Below are 15,816 nucleotides of genomic sequence, written 5' to 3'. Positions count from 1 at the left end.
TCCACGGAATTGGCACTTTCTGCAAAATATAATACACTTTTCATTATTTGCATAAAAATATTTTCACAGATATTATAAAGTAGGCCTATTTTGAGCTGTTCATACTAACTAATTCTCTTTCGTCTCCTACATTCAAGCTTAAGATCTATTATGGATTCTGTAGCATTTTTTATGTCCAGAATCCTTCCTTATTGATTGTTAATAGCCTAGATCATATATGTAACAGATATGTCGGGCTTATAGGCTTTGAGGTTAACAACTTTTGTCAGGTTTACTACGCTGCCATCTAGTTGTTACATAAGGAGTCACGTCATAATTCCCATTTGAATAGCATTAGCGACTATGCTGCCATCTCGTGTTCGTTTACGGCGGACGGGTGGCGATCCTGGCGGTTGTTCTCTTCAAAGTGCTGCCGATTTTAACGTAGCGAGGAGTTATCTGTTACATATATGATCTAGGTTAATAGACAATTCTTATTGTCATCTTGTTTGGTACATCCATTGTACGCGTCCCACCAGCGATTCCTATTATAATTACTCCCCAATATATAAATAAAAAATGCTGCTGTTGCAAGGCTTTGTGTTCGGACGTAACTATGCAGCAAAGAAACCATTTTGAAATTACTTAATTGGTCACAATCGACATAGATGCAATTTTATTAGAGATAACGGAAACAATGTACTGTAAAGAATTGACAAACTCTTGTACCAAGTTACAATATTTCTTATGCATAATTACCCATTTTAGCGAGTGCTGACGACCACTGCTGTAAAACGATAAACTGTCTGCAATAAATTTTACATTTTGACTTCAATTTCAAGTTGCATGCAATGTGATCATGAGCGAAATGAAGGAAATATGAAAGCCACCAGTGTAGCTCAGGCAATAGCGCGTTTGCCTGCTGATCCAGAGTTGCGCTTGGGCGTGAGTTCGATTCCCGCTTCGCTGATTACCTAGTTGGGGTTTTCCGACGTTTTCCCCAACCCTAAGGCGAATGTTATGTAATTTATGGCGAATCATCGGCCTCATTTCGCCAAATACCATCATGCTATCACCAATTCGATCAAAGCTAAATAACACAGAACTTGATACAGCGTCGTTAAATAACCAAGTAAAAAGAAAAAGAAAATATATTGTATTGACAGGAGTTACTGGACGAACTGGATGGACAGAAGTGAAACCGATATTTAACACAATAATGGTACCGATAAAAAAGAAACAATTGGGCCTCCAGATGGCTCTGTAATTCAATACCAGTTTTGTAATGATTCGATTTTAATTTTATGTAATAGTACCTATATTATGGTACAAGGTTTGGAAGTGCTTTTTACAAAATCGAAAAAAGGTAAAACTATACTGTAGTGGTAAGATAGATAGTTGATAGCCGTCCCAACCAGGGTTTAATAATCGGCCTCCTAATCAATTCTAAATGAATATTTATATTTAATTCAATTTTTTCTTTAATGGAAACCCCAGTTAGGTAGGCTATCATTGAGAAATTTATTGGAAATTCAACAAACGATCTAGGCTAAAAGATAAATTACATTTTATAAAGAATATAAATGATGATTAGGCCTAATTATGCAAATCGATGACTTGAGTGCAATGGAGGATATCATGTCCAGGGTGCTGTCAGGAACTTTTAATTTTCGGAAGACTTCTAAGGACTGCACTGTAATGGATCTATTTCAGTATAATTTTATCACAGTCTAGTATATACAGTCGCGAAGCTCAATACGTAGTAAATATGCAAACATTAGATAGTTACTCACCACTAGGATCGCTAATATCGCCTCATTACAGGCAATGCAAAATAGTACCGTCAGTGTCTATTGTTTCTAGCACCCTCAAAACTCAAGCTTCGTGACTGTATATAGTAGACTGTGGTTTTATGTTATAAGGAATAATTTCCCTAGCAACAAGTTTCTGTGTGGGAATTCTAACTTTCAAGACCTAACAACAATAGCTGTAAAAAAAAAAACACGATCGTGCAAAAAATATTTTTGTGTAAAATATTTACGTTAATCTTTTGATGTAGGACTCGGATTTGTGATCCACAATGTGACATAATCTGAAGCTTTACGCATTAGAAATAGTATCAGATTGTTGGTGTTGATATTCACCGTTTCCGCTCCTTCCTTGTGATCTCCCAGAGAGCTGAGGATGTAATCGCGCTCCTCTGTGGAGATGAATTTGTTGTCACTGGGGCTGTCGCTCATGATCACCCACCACAGCACACACCAGATGCAGGACAGGCTGCCCATGATGTAGAACACGGCCTCCCAGCTCACGTGCTGCACGATGAGCCCGCTGAACAGGAGGGACAACACCGTGCCGATCGCGGAGCCTGCAACAATGCCGCACAACTGACAGTCAGGGGCGAAATATGTCGAGCACGTTTAGTCCAAGCGACCAAGTCTAACAAGAGAAGGGTTTCGGCTCGAACAGGAATTTCGCATCCAAAATGTGTATACAGGCCCATCTTTACATCTCTGTAAAGCTCCCAAAAGCATTCTCTTGTGTAATGTGTGGTTTGTTTGTTAGAACACTGTACAAGTTGAGGGGTGGGGAGAGCACTGCACAAGTTAAGGGGATGGGACACCTTACCCGTAAGCCTAGCCTAGCCTAGCCTAGAAGCTAGTGCGAGTGGTAAAATGTCTAGAGCCCATTTAAGAACATTTTTCTCCAACGTTCTGTCTGAAAATATTGCAGCTAATCAAAAATGTACACTGTTGTGTGAGTCATTGAATGCTCACAAGGATACAACCTTAATAAATCAATCATTCCAAGGCTAGGACATAGTTTGTATGATCATTCCACCTTAAAACTAAATATATTCAGCCTCTGGATGTCTATTTCCTTTGACAATACAAAATATATGCTAGGAGGATGACAGATTACAACATAAGGACTCTTGCTGAGAATCCGGAAATTAACTTGGAAAATCGAGTGTTTATAATGAAAATCCACTCTGTTATTCATAACCAGTTGTCTGCTCCAGTATACCGTCCTATGCTTCAGTATTCTGGCAGTCAGCTTGTTACGTGAATCGTGAACAAGTCTCGGACTTGAAAAATGTAATTCAGGTGGCATTTGATTTTTCAGCACTGGAGTGTGGTTCAGAAGATTGTTCAGGTGTTGCTTCTGCGTGTTGTGCTTATTGCTCTGCTCCATGCTATTTCATGCATTTTACAGAGAATCCTCATGTATGCTACATTTTTAAAGAAGTGTATTGACTAATACCAACCAAACGGAGAGTTACACAAATGAATGCTTTTACGGACTTCATCACCATTGTGAGGGAAGCCTTTGTACAAATTTTAACCAAAAATTCCTGTTCGAGCCGAAACCCTTCCATTGTAAGAATAAATACAGTGAAACCTCTCATTTACGGACATCGAAGGGACGTAACAATCTGTCCGAATCTGGGAGGTGTCCTTTATTGGGAGGGAGGCTCCCCAATCTAACAGTAAATTTATAATATGCATTATGTATTCCTTCACGCTTTAAATTAAATGTATTACTGTAGTTTAATTCTAAATACAGTATACTGTACTACAGTAAATTCTTTGCAACATTGAGGTACAGTAGATAAGACCGAAAAAGGAAAATACAGTACTGTGTCATGCAATTTTATTCTAGGTCTACAGTTATGGAGTACTGTAATTTACAGTTTTCAACTTAACCTTTACGTTCAGGTGCCATGTCTCTAGAAACAGAACAACTGATTGAAGTGAAGAGAATAATCCTACTAATCCTATCATGTGTCGAATAAAATTTCACGATCGCGGAAACCTTGGACCCATCAGACAGCTTAAATTTTATGATTAGCTGGCTAGGCTAGTGGTAGCCTACGAGACAGTTATGGTCTTCTTTCATGTTAAGAAATTTCTGTACAGATCTCAAAACTAAATTTTTCATTTTTGTAACATATTATGTCTTGAAATCCAAGTTCTGTCCGCAGTCAGGAGGTAAAGGAAGCTTTAGGACTGTGAAACAGCTGTCCGTGTCCGTGTCTGAGAGTGTCCGTAAAGGAGAGTTAAATTTATCATTGTTTCTATAATATTTCAGTTGGGACATAAAAATTTGTCCGTATATGAGGAGTGTCCGTATCTTGGGGGTGTCCGTAAGGAGATTTATTACTGTAATAATATTTGCGTAACACCGACTTTTTAAAATTTATTGAAATGTCTTTTTTTAAATAGATCATGACAATATTATTAACAGTATGCTAAATTCACTAATGGTGCCAAGTTCTTAAATATATATTACCACTTACTTTTTTCTGTTATTAATTAATTAATTAATTCACTGCAAACCTAGCTTTCTCCAATCTTTTCTATGTTCTGCCTTTCTCTCAGTCTCCGCATATGATCCATATATCTTAATGTCTTCTGTCATCTGACATCTTCTTATATTGTCCCGAACTCTTCTCCCGTTCACCATTCCTTCAGGTGTATCCTTCAGTTACGTTTCTCCTCGATTCGAAAGCTGGAGCTATCGATTGCCTATTCAATTATTATTAATCAACTGTAAGGGCAAAGTTCGTATGATTATTACCTGCGTAAACAACTGAAGACATAATGCTACGTTCTGGAACTGGCGCCCATTTAGAAATCATAACATGCAGAGCGGGAAACGAGAAGCCCTGAAAGAAAAACAAATCAGTCACGTTACCAAAACAAGACGTTTCTATTTTTAATCGACTGTTTAACGATACCATATCAGCTGCAAGGCTATCAAACATGATGCAAGAATAACTTTCAGGCTTCCAAATAGAGGAGAGTTCACACCTGTGGAGTAACGGTTAGCGCGTCTGGCCGCGAAACCAGGTGCCGGGTTCGATTCCCGGTCGAGGCAAGTTACTTGGTTGAGGTTTTTCCGGGGTTTTCCCTCAATCCAATATGATCAAATGCTGGGTAACTATCGGTGCTGGACCCCGGACTCATTTCAGATGCTAAATAACGTAAGATGTTGATAAAGCGAAGTAAAATAACCTACTAAAAATATTGGAGATGAAACAGACTATTAAGTTAGGTACCGTAATGGAAGTGGAGTGGAGATTACTTAATCTGGCTCAGGATAGGGACTGATGGCGGGCTTATGTGAGTGCAGCAATGAACTTCCGGGTTCCTTAAAAGCCATTTGTAAGTGCGGTAGTGTGTGGTGTATATTGTGTGTGTGTATGTGGGGTGTGTGTGTACGTGTGGTGTATGCTTGTATGTGTGGTGTATCCAATGCTTTTGCTTCAGTAAAGTCTCATTTTACAAACCTATGGATCAACAATTGGCTCTCTTCTGACAAAGGAAAAATTTTACAGTCCGTTAAAAAAAACCGAATGACCTGGAAATTTACAAAAACTTGCCCAGACATGTTCAAACATTTTTAACAAGAGCCAGAACAGGTCACATTGTCACTCAATTGTACCTACACCGATTTCACATTTCTGATAATCCTACTTGTCTGTGGTGTAATAATCATGATGAAAATCTGGAACACATTATTCTATACTGTCCATCCATAAACCACAAAAGAAGAAAATTAAAATCGTCAATAAGAGTTGCAGAAGACACAGCCCTGCAGTATATATTGACTACACCCCACCTCTGGCTACTAGCAACAGGCATCTATAATGAATACCGGTCAAAATACCCCTCATTTCTCGTGAAAAACAACTGAATAGATTACAGTTGTCAGCAAACAGCTGGATACATTAAGAAGATTGATTGATTGATTGATTGATTGATTCCCCTTGAAAACTCTGTCCACCAGAGCTTTAAAAATGGAGTCGCGGCAGCTGATAAGGACATACAAGAGTATTAAATTTTATGTAATATACTGTATTTTTCATACATTAAAGTGTATTTGAAAACATTTTTTTAATTCACTGGTTTTCCACAATATTAAAACAATTTTCTCTCCTTAAAATCGAATTCATTATCGCCAATGATTGACTGAAACACAAAAAATAAGTATTTTCATGTTGAAGGTAGTGTTGGCCGATAAGCAGGGTTTATAAGGTATATAAGGCCGTCTTATTGCTTATCAAAATGGTAAATAGTGTTAATAACTATATTACATTTTTATTATTATGATATATACCAAAACTTAAAGTTATCCCTGCTTATCGGCCAACACTACCTTCAACATGAAAATACCAAATGCTAGTCAAGCAAAACTGTTTAATACATTCTTACAAATATCAAAGATCTGATGATGGCATATCATGCCGAAAACTTTAATCATAATAATAAAAATATAATATAATTATTAACACTATTTACCATTTTGATAAGCAATAAGACGGCCTTATATACCAAAACTTAAAAAAAAATTAGTATTAAGATAATGAATTTTGACATGGGCGAGAAATGGTCCAGTAAATTTTATCCGGAGCCTTTTAAATTGTGGATGGGATATTTTTAAATGCCATAAATTTCGGCACTGAGTCCTTTGCCTGATATTCCTTCTCCAGGAAGGAACAAAAGTAAAATCCTGCGTAAACATATTCAAGTGCATACAAGGTGGTGGACACTTCAGTTGGATTTCTGTGAATGACGTACTTACTCCTCCAACTCCCTCAATTATGCGCAGCAAGACGAGGGCTGACCAGTGGATCTTGGCTGCAGGAGGTGTGAGTAGCGTGGGAATGATGTTGAGGGCCACCGAGGCGAACAGGATCCATTTGGCACTCAACACTTCAGCGGCGCGTCCGCCGGGCACCTGGCTCACCAGGTAGCCTATGAAGTAGGAGCTCAGGATAAATCCCACTGTTCCTTCTTCCCAGTCGAAAGGCCCATCCTGAAATTATAGCGGGGTTCACATAAGATTAGTTCCTAAAATTATGTTAATATAGCCGTATTTTCAATGTTGCCAACTGTTATCATATAACACCAAAGGAAGTAAAATCCTGCTATGTACCGTAGGCTACTAAACAATAATAATTACCAGTATTTATTTATTTGTTTGTTTGTTTGTTTCGTTAGTTATATATTTATTTATGATTGATCTAATAATGAAATATGTTTTGTCTGGCAACATGAAATTAATTAGTTCGACTAAACAGTTTGTGATTCATGATCCTAACCAAAAAATTGGGTTTGACCACATACTGTGATTAGTACGAAATCAAAAAAACCAAATAAGTTACTAAACCTACATCAACACATAAACAAAATACATCCAAAGCTACACTACACATTAGAAATTGTATTTATTTATTTATTATTTTGCTAATAATTGTAACAGAAAAACTTTAGCTCGCCCCTGAAAGAGTAAAACTCGTGTTCAGGGGCGGATTTCTGAATTGAAATTAATAATTATACAATACAATTTGTCTTATGTCTACTATGCAATTATAGTATATAAATTTAAATTTACGATTTTTCAATTTTTATAAAATCCATACATAACTTTTTAAATGTAATACTAGAACTATTAGAATTGACAAGATTAGGATATTTAAATATAAATTTGTTACATATTCTTGGGCCTAAATTACTACTATGTTTAAATACTGTAACAGTGTTGCATTTTGGTTCAAACAATCTTAAAGGATTCATACCTTTTGTTTCATAACTATGAGAATACAATTCAAAATTATTTCGATTTTTATGTATGAATTTTATTAATAAAATATAATAAATCTGTCTTACGTTAAGTACATTAAAGTCTAAAAACAAATTTTGAGATGGAAAATCAATAGGTTTATGAAGACATATTTTAATTATTTTCTTCTGTAATAAATAAAGTGGATTAAAATTGGATTTAAATGAGCTACCCCATCCTATAATTGAAAGCAACAAATCCATACATTTTCTAGACAACACAATAACAAAAATTGACAAAAAACACATATTCAAAATCTTCAGAAAACCCACAATAACAACAACATCACGCATACACAACACATCCAATCACTCAACACAACACAAACAAGCTGCATTCCGAGCAATGGTACACAGACTACTCAACATACCAATGAGCCAACAAGACTACAAAGAAGTGCTAAATGCAATCAAATACATAGCACAAGAAAACGGACACGACCCTAACATAATAAACTACATAATGAGAAAGACAAAACATAATTACAAAAAACATAGGAATACAGCAAAAACACAAGAACACAAAAAATACACCACACTAACATACGAAAATAAAATCACACACAAGATTGCAACCTCTTTCAAGAAATTAAATTACATCGCATATAGAAAAAAAACACTCTAAAAAAGCATCTCAACACACAAAAAACACAGACAAACAAATATAACCACACCTGCAACAACTTCTACATAGGACAGACAGATAGATCAATTCAAACACGTTACAAAGAACACATCACAGCCATAACAAAATTACAAAACACTTCCACATACGCAGAATACATCACAAATGCTAACCAAATCTACAGAAACACAAACACAGACATGGAAATTCTACACATTCAACCGAAGAACCAGAAACTAAACACACCAGAACAATACGAAATATACAGGCACACAAAAAACATCCATATGAAATTCTCAACACACAACTCAATTTCAGAACACACACGCTTTTTGACTTCACATTACATTACACAAACACACTCCCACAGGAAACGCAAACAAAAGGCGCGAAGACCAGGATCGACCAGTACTGAGGATAGCCCACAACAGTGAAACTAGTCAACAAGGTATTGTACTGTACCCAATATTTAACACGCGAAAGCAACAAACTGCCTATTTCGAAGTTACTTAATAGTCTTTCAATAAGAGTGCCACACTTTTATAATGAAATAAATCGTATGAACGAAAGAGGTTTATTTAATAATTACTATTATTTTGGAGCAAATTTAATGCTATTACGTATGCAAGAGAATGTCAGTTACATGGCCTTGAGCAGAACACTATGAATGAATGAATGAATGAATGAATGAATGAATGAAAGTCATTTATCACTACAATATTGAATATTAGATGATGATAATGATGATAATAATAATAATAATAGTAGTAGTAGTAGTAGTAGTAGTAGTAGTAGTAGTAGTAGTAGTAGTAGTAGTAGTAGTAGTAGTAGTAGTAGTAGTAGTAGTAATAATGATAATAATAGTTGTTGTTGTTGTTGTCACTTTACTGCCGCGGTGGTTCAGTGATAGCCCGCTGGGCTTATAATTTATGTCGCGGGTCTGGGTTCAAATTACAGTTGACCGACCCTGAATAACTTATGTTAGGCAAGCCCGTAATCCAGGCAAAACAGGCGTTTTCTCAGAATCCTCCGGTTCCCCTGTGACGTCCCAAGAATAATTCTCCACCATAATTATTTATTACGAGTGCAATGTAGACCCACTGTATGTGGTGCACTCTGGATAGTCTCTGACGAACTAAGTGGCCTACGCTCTTCGGCACTAGGACATCTATGAATGTATATAGTGACTTTTGTCTTTTCGCTGATGATTCGCAATTGTTTTCGCAAATCAATGAGGAACATCATTACTTAATTGGCAATAAACTAAGAAGTAATCAATCAATATCAATTTTCTCAGCATCAAGTTCGTCGAATAGATTTATTTTTACGGATTGTTAAGTCCATAATTATTGTACATTTAATTCACTTTTTATTTTTTTTTTTAATTATTTTGTTTATAATACAAATTGATATTTACATTATTTTGTCATTCGTCATTCATGCGTAATTAAGAGTAACTAATTAACACTAGTTGGCTCTAGTCGTATTTGTAAATGAATATCTTGATTTTATTGTATAAGAATTCATATGAAATATAATACGATGTAAGTAAATAGTGAGCACTGTTATTATTTTGGTTGAACGAGCGTTGAGTGACTTCCTTTCCTATTGCGGATATAGCCTATGCATGTTCAGCAGTCTTACATGTCGTACCAACATAACTTATGAGACATTACGAACGTTTCACGCAAGTTTGCGATGTTCCAGAGGGATAGAAATTCGACCATTTTCATACCTCAAGGAAGTGTGTAGGGGTAAGAAAATGGAGTGTTATGACAGGTTTGGTTAGTTTAGATTTTTATTATGTCTTACGTACTTACCTGTGACAAGTTAGTTTACGGTAGTTTAGGGTTTTGTTATGCCTTGTATAAGAAAATCTGTGACAGGTTAGGTTAGGTTAGGTTAGAATTTTAGTGACAGGTTAGGTTAGGTTAGTTTAGGCCTTTATTATGCTTTGCATATACGAAACTGTGAGAGGTTAGGTTAGGATAGTTTAGGCTTTTGTTATGCCTTGTATAGGCGAATCTGTGACAAGTTAGGTTAGTTTAGGATTTTAGTGACAGGTTAGGTTAGGTTAGTTTAGGCTTTATTATGCTTTGCATATACGAAACTGTGAGAGGTTAGGTTAGAATAGTTTAGGCTTTTGTTATGCCTTGTAAAGGCGAATCTGTGACAAGTTAGGTTTGTTTAGGATTTTAGTGACAGGTTAGGTTAGTTTAGGCTTTTATTATGCTTTGCATTACGAAACTGTGTATTAATTATTTACTTATTATTCTGTTCGCGGAAATGCCTTGTTAAAATATAACGTCAGGTTTTATTTTCTTTGGGTAAATTCACTCGTAAATTTATCGACGGAAAGAAAACCTCTTGTGATAATAGATTTCTCTACTAGAATCATGTTGAAGGCACATGACCTAGTAACTTTTGCTATTTTAGAAACATATTTAAAAATGAAATTTAAGAAGGAAATCGCTAGCGTTAATTTGATTAAGTCACAATTTGTGTTATATAAAAAATATATATCCACCTATCTATTATTTGTGATAAAAGTTGATAGGTTTCAAGCACATAATTTGTGGATAAATTGACTCGTGGATAACTAATAATAACCAAAATACTTCCAATAGTGTAGAACGGATGGGCAATAGTTTGACAAACTGTATTGAAGTTGTTAAAAGTTTGTGTGTGTGTGTGTGTGTTTTTTTTTTCAAAATAGACTATTTGTTTCTTCACTTCTCAACATTATAAAGTAAATCATTGCCTCTTCCGTTACGAACGCTTGTTTGTCTTTCTGTGTTTACATCTTGCTTTCTTTCCATGTTTATTTTTCTTCTATAGACCCGCCTAATTAATTTATCTACTCTTTCTTCCCGTGTTACATTAGCGTCATCAACTCTTTTATTCTCTCTTCCATTCTTTATTACACGCAGACAGACAGCCAAATGGCATGCCAAACCTATATCTTCAGTATGGTAGATTCATAAGATATATTTAATGTTACAAATTGTAATTACCCCCCCCCCACTCCCTTCGAGAAGAGAAAGAATTTAACGATGCAGACGTCAAAGTCAAGGCTATAATACAGATGTTCGGTAGTAAGCACGTAACGTATGTAAACATATTATGGAACCGGTTTACCGACCTTCCTCGTGGTGTGGTCCTCGACGTCGCCTACGCAGTCGGAGTGCGTGATGTTGAGCTGACTGGAGCCGTGCGCCGAGTGGTTACGCATGCCCACGATGGCCACGCTCAAGTTCACCTTGAGTCCATAGACGATGGCGGTGAGGATGAACCCCAGCACCGCGAAAACGTATCGGATCTTGAAGAGACCTGCAACAAACAGCAGACATGCAACATTTCCGTACATTTTCCCGAATCCATAAACCCGAATGATAAATTTTCCCTAATACAGTTTCCCGCATGGTCACTTTCCCAAATGGCCGTTTTGAAAGCATGCATGAAATATAAAACACACAAAGGTAATACTTATTGAAATTGTAGAATACTACGTCAGAAAGAATGCAAGGCCCGGGCCATAACAATTCAAGATCGACAAGATATAACTGTATTGAAGAGATCAGGAGACTCGCCATACACGCATTCACCAAATCGTGAGAATGTACCGTATTGAGAAGTTTAAAACGAGCAGCCGAAGAACATCAAGAATTACCTCCTGATCACATAATTCGCAATGAATTACGTCACGTTTCATCTGGCGTTCTGGTCCAGCTTCCCGAAAGGGAAAATTTGAAGAAATGCATGCGGAGAGAATGCCGCCGTACTTTGCCCCCTAATTCATCAACTTGTAAGATATTCCCGACCGTTACCAAAGGACACCCATGGGCGACATCGAAACATTGTTTCACGTTAGCTGTGGAAACAAACGCAAGTGCCAACAGCGTGTGTGTCGATCTCCAGAATTACGTGCTTTTTGTAAACGTAAATTCTGAATTTTCCTGTAAACTGATTTTTCCAAATGAAAAAAAAATATATAATAAACAGCAGGAGACTGACACTGTTGGAAAAACACTTAAACTCGCATTAATTGTACCCTTTTCAAAATTCCACATACATTTTTGCGGCTGGCATGCTTGGATTCCAAAATTTTGAGAAGCTGACAACACTCCTCGGAAAATGACGACGTACTGTGCCTCTTCTTTAGAGGACAGCAAGGGATAGACGAAAAGTAAGGGTAATATTTTTTCATCATCGTCAGGATATTATCCGATTCTCTTCACTATACCCATAACAATAAATAATTAGGTAAATATTAAAGGCATACCTTGAACGTACCATCGAGAAACCAGATATCACTTTTCGCGAGGATCTCAAGATTTCTGCGAGTCGCAAATACGAGGACTCCACCTCTCTGTACTTCACTGTTGGGATCTTCTCGCAAGTCGTGTATTCATTCAATATGGAGCTTATCGCGAAGAAGATCGCATCATGGACTATTTAAGAGCAATTGGCCACAACGTACTGATTTCCTAGGTAAATTACCTTAAAAACCTTTTATCCTTGTACATCAAATTAACTGTAAGTTTAATTCAAATTAAATAAGTTTAATAAAGCCACAGTTTTGAACCAACCACACATTTCCTAATAATAACAAATTTTCGAGAATTCAGGGAAAAACATACGGGAAATGGGATTCGAGAAATTTATTTTCGGGAAAAAAATCATTCGGGAAATGGGATTCGAGAAATTTATTTTCGGGAAAAAAGCTTTCGGGAAAAAGGACGTTAGGGAAATGGGATTCGAGAAATTTGTTTTCGGGAGAAAAGCTTTCGGGGAAAAAGGACATTTGGGAAATGGGTTTCGAGAAATTTGTTTTCGGGAGAAAAGCTTTCGGGAAGGCCTTTCGAGAAATGGGATTCGAGAAATTTGTTTTCGGAAGAAAAACTTTCGAGAAAAAGGACATTCGGGAAAGGGATTCGAGAAATTTGTTTTCGTAAGAAAAACATTCGGGGAAAAAGGACATTCGGGAAATGGAATTCGAGAAATTTGTTTTCGGGAGAAAGGATATTCGAGAAATAACATTAAATTTTATTATCATTGAATAAACTATGTCTTTTAGTATTTCCCACACTAAAAAGTCCATTGGAGTCACATCGGGCTAACGAGGAGGCCATTCAATGGTACAACGTCTGCCAAGCCATTCCTTGTACCGTATTGAAGCAATGAGAGCTATGCTAATTTCAAGACAAAAGTCAGACATGGAGTGATAGGTTTTATGACAAGGTACTGAAAGGCCAAATTTGAGACATAAAATAAGATCATCGCAAAAAAATCCATGTGAAATGCAGTCTTCCTCTAAATCAGGGCTGGGCACCGAGAGCGAATCCAAACTCTAAACGGGGACGCTTAATATTCATCCGTTCGGCATCAATGCTGCGCGGTGTTCGGCGGGGAAGAAAGGGGTTGAAGAGAAGTCGTATGGCTCCCCGTGAAAGAGTAGAATTCGCTCTTGGTGCCTAGCCCTGCTCTAAATGAACCTGTAAGTTTTCATGTCTTCTGTAAACAATAACTATTTGAAGTTCAATATTTTTATAAAAAAAAAACTCCTTCAATATCTTACTACTTTTAAGAATATACATCTTACATCTAACCCTCTTCCTCCATCCCGTTTTTGTCTCGAGTATTATGATCAACCTAGAATTGCAGGTTATATTTATGGTGGTACGTACATGATCTTGTTCACGAACTGTCACTATTACTTTCACATGTTCAGGAAATAGGAATTTTTAAATTCATCTAAGCTGTAAATTTGTAATAAAATAAATGGAATTATTAAAAAAAATAAATTGTAATAAAATCCGGGCTCTAGTTATGATACAAGGCTCACATATCACACAGAAGACAGATGGAACGGGTGCAATGTTAAAATTTACAACTGATAAGCTTAGAGTTCTTATCATACCAATCGCACATATTACTGTCGTATCGTCATATCGCAGCGAAAAGTGGACGGATTATTTCCTGTTTGATATGCTGACAATTTCTCATTGCATCTTCTGTTGCTCTGCTAGATAAAACGTTTCAGTTGCAATATAACACTTTGACAGCAGGTATTCCGAGTTACACATTTCATAACCCGCATTCAGCCGGCCCGGATACTTCTATGGGTAGCAGAAATGTAGAGTAGGCCTAAACCAATTTCCTTGACAAACACCGAACTACATATCAGATTTGTCAGTCAGAGGACTCTGTAATACCACCGGCGTAGCTCAGTCGGCTTGCCTACCAATTCGGACTTGAGTTCGGGCGTGGGTTCGATTTCCGTTTGGACTGATTACCTGGTTGGGCTTTTTCCGAGGTTTTCTCCAACCGTAAGGAGAATGTCAGGTGATCTGTGGCGAATTCTCGGCCTCATCACGCCAAATACCATCTCGCAATCACCCATCCCAGCGACGTTAAATAAGTAGTTGATGCAGTGTCGTTAAATAACAAAGTAAGAAAAGATTCTGTAGATAACCATGAACATTAATGCACATTCTCGCATCTGGATAATACTTACAGAATTGTTAAGAGTTAAAGTACCAACAAATGCAATTTTGCAACTCATCAATATCTTTTATAAGTTACACAACATTTAAACATTTGTATCCTCGGTGTTCACATATGTCAAAATTATGAATTTATATTTATAAAAATATAAATTTCTGTCAATGACATTGGAAGGGTTCAGAACCATAGTGGGCCAAGCGCCATATATTAAAGACGGAGAAAACAAGGTTTAAAATTAAGTGAATACCATACTTTAATGAAACATATAGCAAGTAATATAAAGTATGCACATTAAAGCTAAGTGATATGTCAATCTTCATTAAACTATGGTATTCACTTAACTTTAACCCTTGCTTTCTCAGTTTTTAATAAATGGCGCTTGGCCCACTATAACTCTGTACCCTTCATTTAGAATATAAATAATATTCCCGCTTGGGCTGATTACCTGGTTGGTTTTTTCCGAGGTTTTCCTCAACCGTAAGGCGAATGTCAGGCAATCTATGGCGAATCCTCGGCCTCATGTCGCCACATAACTTAGTAGTTAATACAACGTCGTTAAATAATCAACTAAAAAATAATGGTCATGTTCTTTTGTGGTTACGTGTCATTAGTTAGATGTTGTTAGTACGCTAATAAATAAAATAAAAATTACTGCTAGTTTTATGTATTCGATGCTAGGTATATCTTATTGTCATTGGTCAATGTATTGAGGGACTGTTTTTCAACATGTTGCTGTACAAACACGATCCTCAGTAAAATAGTGATATGCTCTCTCAAACTGCCACGAAATTATTCATATCACGATATTGCCAATCTTTACCCTGCATATGCACTTCTTGATTGGCAATAAATCAGTTGCATTCGGTGAGCGAAGTTCAGTCGTGTGTTATCTTCAACGTAGTTTATAATCTTGCAAGTCTTAAGTGTAATGCAGCGTCATTTGTTCCAGATAATCATGACAGCTTACCAGTGCAGTGATTATTATGTTCGGCTAGTCCACCTGCATGTTTATAACTATCAACTTTTGAATTTTGATTAAATTTGGTGTTGACCTTTATTAATAATTACAATAAAAGT

At 36.6% G+C, this 15,816-nt stretch overlaps 1 protein-coding gene across 3 annotated transcripts in view; it reads right to left on the bottom strand.

The window, feature by feature from the left end:
* Nucleotides 1-15,816, bottom strand: part of LOC138712361 (sialin-like) — a 67,771-nt gene that overhangs the window by 19,411 nt on the left and 32,544 nt on the right. For all 3 annotated transcript variants that reach the window (XM_069844030.1, XM_069844029.1, XM_069844028.1), the window contains exons 2-6: nt 11,375-11,562; nt 6,568-6,801; nt 4,561-4,648; nt 2,124-2,347; nt 1-19 (exon numbers count right to left, since the gene is read on the bottom strand). The exon at nt 1-19 is cut by the window's left edge and continues 131 nt beyond it. In XM_069844030.1, the coding sequence (XP_069700131.1) occupies nt 1-19; nt 2,124-2,347; nt 4,561-4,648; nt 6,568-6,801; nt 11,375-11,562 (753 nt within the window). The remainder of the gene's footprint in view (nt 20-2,123; nt 2,348-4,560; nt 4,649-6,567; nt 6,802-11,374; nt 11,563-15,816) is intronic.

This window comes from Periplaneta americana, chromosome 13 (genome assembly GCF_040183065.1).
Source record: "Periplaneta americana isolate PAMFEO1 chromosome 13, P.americana_PAMFEO1_priV1, whole genome shotgun sequence".
Lineage (NCBI taxonomy): Eukaryota > Metazoa > Arthropoda > Insecta > Blattodea > Blattidae > Periplaneta > Periplaneta americana.
Note: the sequence above shows the minus strand (reverse complement) of the source record. Positions and strands in the feature narration are given on the sequence as shown.